The sequence below is a fragment of the Carassius carassius genome, chromosome 36 (genome assembly GCF_963082965.1).
Source record: "Carassius carassius chromosome 36, fCarCar2.1, whole genome shotgun sequence".
NCBI classification, from domain to species: domain Eukaryota; kingdom Metazoa; phylum Chordata; class Actinopteri; order Cypriniformes; family Cyprinidae; genus Carassius; species Carassius carassius.
The window spans coordinates 7126757-7140951 of NC_081790.1; the positions used below are offsets into that span (position 1 = coordinate 7126757).

The 14195-nt window shown below is 37.6% G+C and overlaps 1 protein-coding gene across 1 annotated transcript in view; it reads left to right on the forward strand.

The window, feature by feature from the left end:
* The window catches only part of kiaa1328 (KIAA1328 ortholog), a 28392-nt gene that overhangs the window by 9685 nt on the left and 4512 nt on the right, over window positions 1-14195 (forward strand). Inside the window, exons 7-10 of the mRNA XM_059526055.1 lie at window positions 191-717; window positions 928-1032; window positions 3412-3530; window positions 3642-3759. Coding sequence (XP_059382038.1) covers window positions 191-717; window positions 928-1032; window positions 3412-3530; window positions 3642-3759 — 869 coding nt within the window. The remainder of the gene's footprint in view (window positions 1-190; window positions 718-927; window positions 1033-3411; window positions 3531-3641; window positions 3760-14195) is intronic.

Here is a 14195-nt window from a genome sequence, read left to right on the forward strand (position 1 = left end):
AGTGGCCCATTTCTGTCCCCTGATTATTCTCCTTTGTCCTGAATGTTTATCTCTTTGGCGATTGACCTTGGGTTGTTGCGTTCTCTTGGGATGAGCCCACCCTTTCTAACTCCCTTGAGTAAAACCTTAAACATTATTAAATGGTCAGAGGTGACGTGTGTACTTTTTGTACCTATGCCCTGTCCCACAGATTCCTAGTAACGAGGGGGTGGCCAGGAGGTCTTGGGGTGAGAGAGGATCTGCTTTAGATGGATCTTACTTGGACCTCCCTTCATCAGGAATCAAAACTGATAGAGGTGGGTCAGTAGAGTGCACTCATTCGTTTTCAGCGGGACCGGTCAGTGCACCCTCCAGCAGCAACCAGAATGGTGAAATCCATGACAGGCACACCAATCACAATTCTGAAGCTGGACGTAGTGATCTCAGGGAAAGGGAACCCTCAGCCTGTGATGCCCTGAGGCTGCATGGTGCCTCTGAACCCAAGTGCTCTCATCAGTGCCACAGAATGGAAAATGATGGCATGTACGGTGCTAATCAAACTGGAATAGCACCACTGTCTGGTCGGGAGAACTGGGAAGAGAAACGACGATGTTTGCTCCTGCAGAAGAAACAGCTGGAAATGGAGAGGGAGAGAATTCAAGCTCGATTGGCTCAACAGGAAGAGAAACTTTTGCTCCAGAACAAGCAACTCCGCCAGTCATACCTTCAGTACAGCAAGTAAGAGTCTGGCACAAACCATTTGTTTAAATATTATTAGCATTTTTAATGCATTGTTTGATTTAAGATAAAGAAAAGTTCATGCACCTATAAAGTATTTCAGTTCAATGCACTGTAATCATGAGGGATAAGTTCAACTACTTTTGAAAGTAATCAACATTATGCAGCCTACCTTGAAGTAAACATTTGTTTAATTTGTCACTTTTGAAGGCTTCAGCAAGCTACCACAACTGACTTTGAGAGACCTCTAAATGGAGACAGCAGTTTAAATGAGGGTCAACAATCCAGTTTTGTAATGGATCGGTGGACACACAGGTAAAGCTTGTTTTCAAAATTGCATTGAATGCAGAAAAGGGATGGAGAGATGAAAAAATAAAGTAATATTCAAATATACACTGATTTAAAATGTAGGATCTGTATGATTTGTTCTTTAAAGCTAGAATCCATAAATTATTTTTGGCTAAAAATGATCCAAAATCAGTGTTCAAATAGTCTTTCAAATAGCGGTTGGCTAAATGTCTGATGCATATGGGAAACAAAAGTGGAAACACTTTAGGAGTGTCAAAGTCGTCATCAGATTGATTGAATTATACAAGATTTCTGGGAGATGTGTGTGTCGCGTTCTTTAACGTTCCACCTGGAAACAAAAATGCTGTGGTGACAAACCACCTCAAGAAAAAAAGAAAGCTGTCGAGTTTACAGCTGTGACAACGAGCGCTTATCAGGATCAACTAAATGCTGGATATTCAAAAGTATGTCAAATATTTAAAGTTCGCAGCATAGAATCTTTAAAATACATCTGAGAGTTTTACTCTCCATGCCCTGAAACGTGACACTTAACGAAACAAATTGGTTGTTTGACATGTCGGTCAAACGGCCTCATGGGCGGGCCTTGGCCAATGAAAGCTGCCATAGATTCCAGACCTTCAGCCGTCAATCTGAAGGTCTGGCTATGTGAGTTCAAATCTATAGTCTTATTTTACCTCGATTCACAAAGGTATGCTTGTAATTAAGTTTTCTAATTTGAGTGGTAAGGGTAGGGTTTTTTGAGGGATATTTGACTATAGCGCTGCACCATTCCGTCACGTTTGTAAACATAAAGAAGTTGTCCTGGCTAGTATGCTATATCGCACATAAGGATGCTGCAGGTGATGGATCGTTTATAGCAGGGATCCTCAAATCTGGCCCACGAGATCCACTTTCCTGCAGACTTTAGCTCTAACCCTAATCAAACACACCTGAGCAAGCTCATCATTGTCTTTGAGATCATTAGAAAATCACAGGTAGGTGAGTCTGATCAGGGTTGGAGCTAAACTCTGCAGTGCATTGGCCCTCCAGGGTAAGATTTGAGGATCCCTGGTTTATAGCCTTTTCTCACAGCAGCTGGAATAAATGGCGAATTGTAATCCAGAAAGGTCGAAACGACAATCATCGGTGACTGGAGATTTGCCTTTAGTCAAAACCAAAATAATTTGTACTGAGAATATCGAGAAATATCGGCAGGGCTTTTGAAAGGTGGTGGAAACTCCGTGTTTTGAAGGGGTTTAGAACGGCCCCTGCTGGAGAGGTGAGACATTTCAATAGTTCATTGTGTAATTAAGTAACTGTAGCACTTGTTCGCTTAAAGAAACTCCATAATTGTATCGACAATGTTTTTTTCTCGTCTTGATATGTTCATTATGATAAAATATTTATTTCAAAGAGAACGAGTTGTAAGGAACTTTAATTTGCTTTTTGGGTTACAAGAACAATTTCTTAATATGAAATTCAAGTGGTATAACAATTAGAGATTAGACTGGACAGAAGTTGAAATCTACAGGTAATGCTAATACACTAAATACACACACTCACGTAATGCTAATGTTATTAACGTCAACAATTTGAAAAAGTATAACAGCAATAATAATTGGCATGGTTTGATGTGATATTTAATCACAATTGATAGCGCAATTTATTGTAATGCTTTTTCCTCAAAACAGAAGTGGCAGTTGTTACTTCAGTTGTTCAGATTATATTCTCCAGTGAAATCTCTTATTTGGGTCATACTTTCAAGATGTAGAATCTGTGAATACAAAGTGCAGTATCCACACTCGTGTGGTGACTGACAGCCACACATTAGATTCAGCCATGCTGGAGCCGTGATGGTGCAGAACTCACGCAAGGAAGATTATGCCACAAACAGCTGCAATTGCAGGTTTTCTAAACGGAGATGGCGACAGAGGCAAAACTTATGATCTGCAACTTTAATATTTTATGCAACAAGGGTGCCTTGATCAAAACTGACAGTAAATCCATTTATAATGTTACAGAATATCTTGAATTGAACTTTGTTCATGAACCTATCCTGAAAAAGATGCACAATTTTCATAAAAAATCAAGGAAATTAATTGAAAATGAACCTGTTTCAACCTCATGAAATGTTTCAAAATCAACATATTAAAATGATTTCTTAAGGATCATGTGACACTTCAGACTGGAGTAATAGCTTCTAAAAAAATCAGCTTTTCCATTACAGGAATAAATTATATTTCAAATTATATAAAAATAAAAAAGTTGTTTTAAATAGTGATTCATATTTCAGAATTTTACTGTATCAAATAAATATAGCCTTGGTGAGCAACTCCAAACTTTTAAACAGTAGTGTAGACCAATATCTTTTCTCTCTCTCTCTCTCTCTCTCTCTCTCTCTCTCAGAAGTGAAATAAAAGAAGAGTCACACACTTTGCCGGGAAATGTTCGACCTTCGTTAAGTAAAATACAGTCACAGCAACACGCATCAAATGTTGAACAGTCTGCATCCAAGATTTCACAAGGTACATGCACAAGAAATTATGCAGAATGTTATACCTTTCTGCTTTTTACTTCACATTTTAATTGGAAATTTGCATTACATCCTTTCAAGCATCTATCTTTTTTCCCTGCAGATATCTCCATTAACAAGAAGGATATGGCCACCTCTCCTGTGGTTCCACAATGCTTCCGGACATCTGCTCTTCCCAAAATTCCTCCTCTTGGCCTTCCTAGCACTCCAAAGTCTTCGAGGTGAGTTAAGGTGTCTCTCAAGGTTCTGTCTTTGGTCAACTCGTGTTTTGCCCTTGCTATGGATGGGCTACTTCATACACACATCTAATACATCCTGTATAGTTCCCGCCCAGCCATCTAACACAATCATTGTATTTTTATATGCATTCAATTTATTGAAAATTAGTGTATTGTGCACTTTTTTTCAGTTAAAAGTACTGATATATGAACAAATGTGCAATAACATTTGGTTTGCAAACACTTTAAACAAATAAGGTGCTTTTTTTTGTCAGAGTGCGTTCGACCCCAAAGCCTAGTTTGTTTGACTAGTGTGATCGCTCTGAGCCACACTCAGGCATGATTTGTTTAGCTGTCCCTGGCTCGGTTGGAAGAGGAGGGCCAGAGCCCCACCTACTGTATATATAGATCAGCTAGTGTGGGCAGTATCAGTGATGATGCGTGCTGCATGATTGCGTGAACATCTCTGAGCAGCAAGAGTGATAAATCTGTAAAGCAATATATTGTGAGCGAGGACTGTGTGTTACTGCATCCCAGACAACTTAAAATAATAAACCACAAAGTTAACAAAAACAAAAGAATAATAATGTGAGCATTGCTGCAGTCTTAGGCCCTCCCAAAATGCTCTCATTGGTTAAGATGTGTGATGACACTCATCCCAGGCCAGTACCGATAAACATCCCACCCCAACTGTGACTAGTGTTGTTACAGTACCAAAATTTCAGTATTCTGTACCAATACCAGTGAAAATCCACGGTTCTTGGTACCAGTTTCGTTACCAAAGCAAAACACAAAAACACGCTTATTAAAAAATGCCTTGCACTCTATTTGTGTTACCATGTGCAAATTTATTCTCTGCCAGTAGGAGGTGCTTATAGAGCAAGTGAGAGCGGTTTCTCAGGTAACGGCTGTAATCAAATGTTTTCTGAAGTTTCCTTCAGAAATACAGTGATATAAAAACACCCGCACTGGGTTTCAACTTTGACACACGCAGTGCTTATGTCTATTCAATGAAGTCAAAGCCTTTTGGAAAATCAATTTGTGGCGGTCAGTTTTGATATTGTGGCAGGCCGCCACAAATAAATCAATGTAAAAAAAAATGGGAAACACAATGAAACTTACCTGATTGAACTCTTTCATTTGATCTGGGTGTCTGTCTTTAAAGTGTTTTGTTAGTTTGGTGTGTTTCTATTTCTCAGGGCTTTTATGAAAAGAGCGCATCTGTGCACCTTTTGGATCGAGCATAAAGAACCGGGTAAAAAAAAACCCTGGTACCATAACATTTTCTTTTTTTTTTTTGTACCGACTTGTTACCGAAGTAATAACAAAATTAATGCTGGCCCAACCCTAGTTTTTACACACTCTTTCTATATTATTAGTTGAGCAAAACATTTAATTTTGCCACTTGACAGTTTGGTCACTCAATACCACTTTCTGTAGAGAGGCTGCTGTTGCAATTTAAAGATGGGTGGGGTATGGTGCTTGAGAGAAGCCACTCTCAGGAAACTCAATGAAAAGACCCATACCAGTAAATACAATTTAACAAGTTCAATTCAGCAAGGAGTGAAAAGAGGGAAATTACAGCAATTTTGGCTCAACAGCACAGCAGGGGCCAAGCCTGTGTATTAATTGTGTTGTTGGAGTCCTTGTCTCTGTGATAGAGCTTCTTAATGCATGAATATGAAAAAGGAGGGGTGGAAGCAGTGATGTATGGGGGGAATCAGAATAAAACCGGGAAAAGGGGAGCAGAAGTGAAGAAAGAGGAAAAAAAGAGGAAGCTGGTCAGGGCGAACATAGTGCGAGGCCTGTTTGATGAGTTAAATGAAGATTTTTGCCGGCCAGCGCTGAGGCTGACAGGAGCCAAGCTGAGTCCCATTAGCTGGCATAGCAGGGCCCAGCAGCAGGTGTAATTGAACAGAGTCTTCCAGCCTGGACCGAGAATGCAGCGCCTCCCTCAGCTTAATGAGAAAGATTGAGGCAGAGAATGAATCACTGACCGCTAGCGCGAGACACACTCTGGGATAGGGAAGGAAATTCATTACCGTTTTCTTTTAACGTAGAAAGGTAATTAATGTGACAGCATGTCTTTTTCCCCCTCCCCCACCCCCAAAGCAAGAGCATGAGTATGTCTCGTTTAGCGTGCCATCTCTGAAAAATGCTGATTATTTGTAAGTCGTTTGTAAGGCCTATTTCATCTTTTTTTTCTAGGAGAAAATGTACTCACTTCAGAAGTAATTGCCTTTTTTCTCCCTGTTATGTTGTGGTGAATATTTTGCATTAATATGTTCTTTTTCATCTCAGACGTTTCATTACCGAGCCAGAACTTTTACAGGGGCTGGGAAAATTAGGCTGCCTTGTGTGCAGCTATATTTGTGCGAGGCATACCAAGAGAATGTCAGAACTGACAGGGAATTGAATACTCGCCAGGCATGGCTCGTCTATATGTGCCCCACCAAAATATTAATCCACAACATAGACCTTTATATAAACTGAAACAATAATCCCGTCAATCAACATTAGCGCACCACCCACAAGATAAAGCAATGACATCTCTGCCAAAATATTGTCCACATGTGTCACAATGCAAAGTTTACAAAATGTTTTTCATGTATTAGTGCTATGACCCAGAATCTGCCCCACCTAAATTTATGGTCAGGAGCCGCTAATAATACTCGCATATGCATAATATTTATCGGGGAAGTTGAAAAGGGCCAAACGTGAACTAAGACCAGGGCAGAGATGTTTCTCTTAATGAACTGTCAAACTATTGAATTTCAAGTAGTCATTCCAGATTCACCTTTCACTCTGGCATCAAGCAGCTTTATCGTTAAAGATACGTGATAAAATAGCCACTGAATAGATTTTAGTTACACATTTCTCTTAGGATTGTTAATTGATACGATTATAAGATTTTAATTGAATGGATTAATGATTTGCCTAGGTTAAGAAATTGCACATTAATATTCAGAGTGTCTAAACTAGCTTAAATTGCTCAGATGGTAGGAAAATAATAAATAAAAAAGCTAATTAAAATAATTGATGAAAATGGAACGTTACATTGACAGCACCAATCTGTACATATGACATGCAATTCATATTTTGATTTAAAAGGACATGGTTGGCTTGGTTGGTAAAGCATCATGGAAAACCTTCCTTTGCCCCACTAATACCAAAAATTAACTTTAATGAGATGACCACGTTTATGCCAACAAGCACCGTGGAAAGTATATGTGCAGAAGATAAATATTTTATTGTTGCCCACTGGCCGGAAGGTACCTTTGCATTATTCAAAACCAAACCTGATTTGAGGAAATCAATGAAGTGTGTAATTTTATAGTATATTTAAGAAGCCAGAGGTTGGATGCCAGCAGTCTTCTGAACAACCTCAGGTCTGGGCTAGGGTCTAATGGGTTGGATTGCTGCATGGACACAGTCTTGAAGAATGAATCAATAGACAAGCACTTTATTACTACAAGTTTGCTTAAAAGAAAAAATATGCCCTGGGAAAAAAAGCTCAGGTTAATGAAAATGATTATGGATATCTCCTGTCTGCTATAGATCATAACATTTCACTCAATCTGAAACGGGTAGTTTTCTTTGATAGTCAGTATCCTTGGGGTGTTTGAACTCAAATGCTGATTCTTGCATGATAACACACTTAAATTGGTCTTGTCTTTCAAATTCTGGGGTTTTTAAGCTCTTGCTAAAGCAAGTGCCACTATTTCTATCTTTAATAAATAGTTGGTGCAAAGGATTTGGAACATTAAAACCCTCTGGAGTCTAAGGGTATTTTTGGGGCCTGGAGAAGTTTTGTCATGCCCTGACATTTGTGCTTTTTTCAGTTTCTTATCAATATCTGAATGGGTAAAGTCTAATCTCACTGTAAACAGCACAAACTGGGCTATAATAATATGTAAAATGCATGTATGTACATGATTGTTTTTGAGAAAAAAAATATTATGCGTGGTTAGTGAAAAACTAAAAATGTTAAAACACTTGAATAAGGCAAAAAAACACAGAGAAAATTGGTTCCCGGGATTTTTGAGAACTGGAGCTTGTAGCCTAGAATTTTTCTTTCTAAATTATGTGAAAATCATCTTGTTTACTCACTCACAGAAAACAATATATTGATTTAAATTTTCTAAGACACTTTTTGTTGGTAAAAGTCATATGCGAGTAGGCGTCAACTATCATGAATATCATTGTGATTTACACCTGAGAAGACAAAGGCCTGCATAATGAGCTGCATAAGGAGCCATTCAGTCATCTGTGCCACTGTGAGGGAAGAGTTACAAGAAAGAATGTGAGAACAAAATAAATCTATATAATTTTATGTTTGTAGTTTATTTAGAATATATTTAATTATCCCACAACATACTTTAATATCCACTTGGGGGCGCAGTTAAACAGTTTATTAGAAACAATCAAAGCTGACTTTCAAACAAATTTTTTGGCATCAATACTCCAGTCACACAATCCTTCAGAAATCCTTTTAACAATCTTATTTTCTACCAAAAAAACCTTTATTGTTATTATTATTATTAATGTTAAAAAGAGCTGAGAATATTTTTTAGGTTTTTTAGGGGGAAAAAATTAAAAGAACAGCATTGTTTTTACATTTGTTAGCCTACAGTTATTTATTTGTTACATTTATATTATTAACATTAAGCTTTTGAATGGTATAGTATTGTATATTGTTATTGAAACTTCATAATGTTTCACTTGATTATATATTTAGTCAGGAATTATAGTTTGGAAAAAGTCTTTGGAAAAAGTCTAACTATTAAAATGTTTACACGTTATGTGAAAACTAGTACAAGTATATAAATAAATAAAAAGAGACTTACTCATGTTTATGATCTCTGCTGAATAAAGTGCTTCAATCTTTTTTTCTGAGGAAATCCATTTCTCAAATCCTCAACCACATGACATCTTTTTGGGGTGAATTATGTCTTATTCCTCATCGCGAAGCAAACAGTAACATAACAACTTGAAGAACAGTCTCGCTGCTTTTTCTTCTGTTATGGGCGTATTCAAGCCGCGCGCTTCAGTTTGAATCTGAATAGCGCGTTCAGAGCGGGGGCGTGGTCACATTAGATATAATGAAAGGAGACTTGAAAAACAGATCGCGTTGTTTTCATATGGATTACTTTATCTCAGAAAATCTTTAGTTTAAAAGAAGACATGTCAAGCTTTCTATAGATATCTCTCTCATGTATTTTCGTTGAGTATTCACGGAGTTCCAGTTCATTTTAATGACGTGTTTGTAAATAAAGATCAGCGCAGACAAAGGCTGCAGACAGCACACCTTGTTTGTTATCTTTATTTTATAAGTGCACAAAGTTTTGTTGTTATTATGTCTGTATCCAAAAAAAGTAGACCCTTTACAGGTTCGATTGATGTATTGCTCCTATCTGTACGATTAAAAATGAAAGTGTAATTTAAGTTCTTTTCGGGGTTATCAGGAGAAAATGACTCAAAACGCGTATCCGCATTAATCGACTTCAAAGGGTTAAAGGGTTAATTCAACCAAAAATTCATATTAGGCTGCGCTTTACTTACCCTCGTGGCATCCTAGGTGTATATATGACTGACTTCTTTTAGACGAATCCAGTTGGAATTATATATAAAATTGTCTTTTAATCTTTCAAGCTGTTTAATGCCACTCAGAAGGTGTTGCATGCATCAGTCCAATAAAAAAAATCCATTAAAAAAGTGTCTCTCATGGCCCTGGGGGTTGAACAAAGGCCTTGTTCAATTCAATTCAAGTTTATTTGTAAAGCGCTTTTTACATTACAAATCGTTACAAAGCAACTTTACAGAAAATTGTGTTTCTACTAGGGCTGCCCCCAAATAGTCGACTAAACGTTAGTCGATATGAAGAGGGCTTGGTCAAATACATTTTCATTAGGTGGTTAGTCGCAAAAAAAATCACGTGAAAAAATTACGCAATCAGGGGCTGCGCAGTCAGTGTATGACATGACATCAAAGCAACGAGAGATCAACGAGATCTCGAGCCTTTGCGGTATATACCAAAGCGCACTTGTGGGAGAGGTGTCTGGCTGATGCTAATAATTATGTCAGGAAAAAAGACCAAAGTGCAGGATCATTTTGAAAAGTCGAAGGACGACCCTACAAAAAGGCTGTTTGCAAAACTCTGCATCACTAGTCAACATTGAATATGTCTTATCATCTAAAACATGTAAGTAGTAACGTTAACCACCACATGGCCCCTCGTTTTAACAATAAGGATATAAACACATTTGCGCTGTTAAGTTAAATCATATTCATGGTTTTTGACATGCATTTGTCTCTAGGCTCATCCACAATTTAGCAGCGATGATGTGGCGTCGTGTGCTTCGACTTCGCAGTCAACAATGATGCAGCAGAGATTAGTTTTGAGACCCCCTCTTAGTGAGAAAAGAAAGCGAGAAATCACAGAGAAAATTGTCGATTTCATTGCGCTTGATATGAGACCAATCAACGTTGTCCGTGGTGACGGGTTCAAAGAAATGTTTGAATTCCTCGAACCAGGCTACACCATTCCCAAACGCGACACAATAATGCATGGCTTAACAAGCAACACGACTAAAGAAATTCTTAATAAAATTCAAAGTTGTACAGCAGTCAGCTTTACAACAGACACATGGACCTCTATCAAGAGTGAGGGTTACATGACCGTTACTGCACACTTCATGTCTGAAGATTGGCAACTACATTCTTTTGTGTTGGAAACAAAAGTGCTGGAGGAGAGCCACACAGCTACCAACATAAAAGAGCGACTCAGTGAAGTGATGGTAGAATTTAAAATACCTGCAGAAAAGAGGGTAGCAGTCGTACGCTTTGTGTGGCATTTCAAGAAAAGTACCAAGGCTACAACAGCTCTGACTCCTAAACGGAAGCAGCAGAATGTTGCAGAAGACAAACTTATCCAAGATGTCTCCACAAGATGGAACTCCACGTACTTCATGCTGGAGAGACTCTTGGAACAGAGATGGCCAGTTACAGCTGTGCTGTCAGACCCTGAGATTACCAAACGGTCTGAACGAGGTCTAGATCTCACAACAGCACATTGGCTGACAGCGGAAGACACGGTCGCAGTGCTAAAGCCTATGATCACTCTCACTGAGCTGCTTTCTCAGGATTTAAACGCATCCCTATCTGCCACACTGCCCATGTTAATAAACATGAAGAGACACCATTTGGTGCTGTGCAACGAAGACAGTCCCACCACAAAAGCACTAAAGACAGAACTAGCAAAAGAAATTGACACGAGATGGCAACTGACGGAAAATATCGCGACCAGCATTTATATTCAAGCTGCTGTCTTAGACCCAGGTTTTAAGAGCTTGTCATTCTTTGACCATCACGAACGAGATGCGTACTCCACAGTGTCGGATCTGGCAGAAAGTTTATCTACAGAAGCTGCGCCAGAAAGTGATCATGACAGCATTAGCCCTGCAGAGGAGGGTGAGCCCGAACCGAAAAAGGAAAAGCAGGCCGAGATGTCCATGCTGATGGCCATTAATGAGGAGGAGCATGCAGAAGAGAAGGATAAACTAAAAATGTACTTGGCAGATAAAACAAAGGTTGATTCGGGACCATTGGCATGGTGGCAAAAAAATTAACATCGATATCCAAAGCTCGCTAAAGCAGCTAAACGCCTCCACTGTATCCCTTCCACATCCACTCCATCAGAGCGCATCTTTTCAAAGGCCGGCTTCATTGTGAACATGTCGAGAAGCTCCCTTCTTCCCAACAATGTGGACAAGCTGGTGTTCCTCTCACATGATATGAAAAAAATAAAATCGAATTGAAAGCTTAGGTAAGAATGCTTAATTTCCTTTTTGTAGTGTTTCTGTTTGCTATCTGTTAGGCTATATAAAAAAAACGGGTATTTTTATAACGGGTAGGCTATACAAATCAATAAATACATATTATTTTTATTTATTCGTTTTTATATAATGCAGAAGTTGTTTTTTATTCTGTAAGAAAAATTAGTCTGATGTTTGCAATTTGTTGTTTCAGGTCAAGACTCATCCGTCGTCTTAATGGCAGTTTGCGGCTTTGCTCTGATATTTTTGATTTGTATTAGTGTTCTTTAAATTATTTGTTCCACATTCTGTCTTAAATATAGTTGTTCTAAAAAATTTAATCAAATACTTAGGCTGTTGATTTGTTTGCCGCCTTCTTTTTTTATTCTAAGTTTTGGCGTTGTGCCATGTGCATTTATTAAATTGTTTGTTTTTGTTAATTTTCCTTTTGAACAATATAAAAATTATATTAATTTTCCACTGTATTTTTATACCAAACAGCGTTTTTGCTACAGTATTTTTTTTTTTTTTTTTTGCCTTGTTTTGTACTAGGCCTAAGTTACTAATAAGTTCATTTAATTTATTTTAAAGAACGAATTTTAGTTTATTTTATTCAAAACTGTTTTTTTTTTTTGACATGTAACTGTTACAGTTTGTATTTTTGATAATAAATTATTAAAATGCACAAGCAGTCTGATTGCTGTTTTTATGTTATAATTAGCCTATAACGTTCCGGCCACTGATTTTTGTGTCCGTAAGTGCTGTATACTTTAAACGCTTTCCTATTCTGTTTTAAGTGCTTCATTTTCATTTTGAACGCGCTAATATGATGCTTCAGCATTTTCTGTCATATGGAAGTGTTAAACTTCCACTTGGACTATACCTTTCCTTGTATATACGCAATTTTTAAATTAATATCATAAATGAACGATTATTCGACTAATCGCTAAAATGCAGGAGTGTTAGTCGACTAGGAATATCTTTAGTCGGGGGCAGCCCTAGTTTCTACAATATTTAGTAGTAGCTTATAAGTGGTGACTGTCAGTTTGCGCGTATGACAGGATTTTTCAGAAAAAATTAATACAAGTCATAGTCAGCCAGACGATGAACATTATTAACAGCAATTATTATATGATGCAGTCACACTTGTAGCAATATTTGTTAGTTCTGTTTGTTGATTCAGGGTTAGCATCATCTGGGGTCCTCTGAGGGGTAGCATCATCTCTTCTCAGGTGTAGATCAAAACAAAATAATGGTCACTAATTAGAAGTACAAAATGAGGATTTGTAAAGAAGAATGTCAGAGGATTTCGATATAAGCCAAGAGCAGACTGGTTTTCCTTTGCTAAAGTAAGGAAACATTGGTTTCCGAGAGACTCACTGGTTTTCACGAGAATGCTGACCTCATACGTCATCAGCCCAAAGCTGCTTCTGTATACAACTGATGGTGCAAGCTACATTAAAGTGATTATTACATTTTGAATATGGATATTTTTCTTACAAATATGCAAAGTCTAAAAAACAGCCTAATTTTCATTTTTGGATGAACTAACCCTTTAAACTTTGACATGGTTGTCATCTCGCATCATTTGTGGAGTTGAATGATTGAGGAGAGGTGTGTGTTATTACTTTTCTTAGTGACCAGACTTTTGCATCTTAAAGTTTTCATATGGTGGGTGATAAAATCTTGTACACGTACATTAATAAAGAGTTCAGAAAGACTGTGGTATTTTAAATAATATTTTTAACAGATTTGTTTATTTAATATTTATATATAATTCTATAAAAAGCCATATTGTCATGATGGTGTGTTTTGCATGGCAAACTCCTCACATTTCCTTTAGAAATATAAAAATCTTGTGTGAGTTGATCTTGCTCAAGAGTGGACTGTAAGTGTCACAAAAGGAGGAGGAGATGAATTATGCGGTCAGACTGATAAAACTGCACAACCTCCGCAAGAGTCGTCAAAACAATACACTTATCAAACCAGGTCCTTCTTTCAAATTACTTCAACCTTTTTAAATTAACCTGTGCAGACTTGGGCCATCTTTTGTAAACTCCTCTTCACTTTACAAGAGGGACTTTTTTTTTTTTATTATTGTGTATCTCATTAAAACTTTCAGGGCTGATTTGATAGAGCTGAAGTGAGAAATGTCAGTGCTCCTGTTCTCATGGCCTGTGCTTGTCCTCAGCTTACTATTGATTTGGCAGAAAATTGACATGCAGTTTTGTCTGTATTTGCCGTTTTAGGATTTTTATATTACTGTTTGGGAAACAAATTTGTTTGGGCTCTCAGGCGTGACGGACATTTTTAATGAGAACAGTAAAATAACTGGAGTCTGGAAACTGATAAACTGTCTTTTGTTTGGAATTATTGAAGTAGAACCTGATTCTTTCTCTTTCACCCTCTCTCTGTATTTTACTCCTCCTCGCTCTCATTGATGCGAGTAGGAGGTTTTTTTATGCCCATGTTTGCCTAATGACTTAACCTGTAGAGATTCTAGTACATTCTTTATACTTTTGTATGGTTTCCAAAAAACTATCTCACACACACACACACACACATATATAACACACGCACACACAGAGTATATATTCATTTTAAAAATAATATTTTATTAGTTTT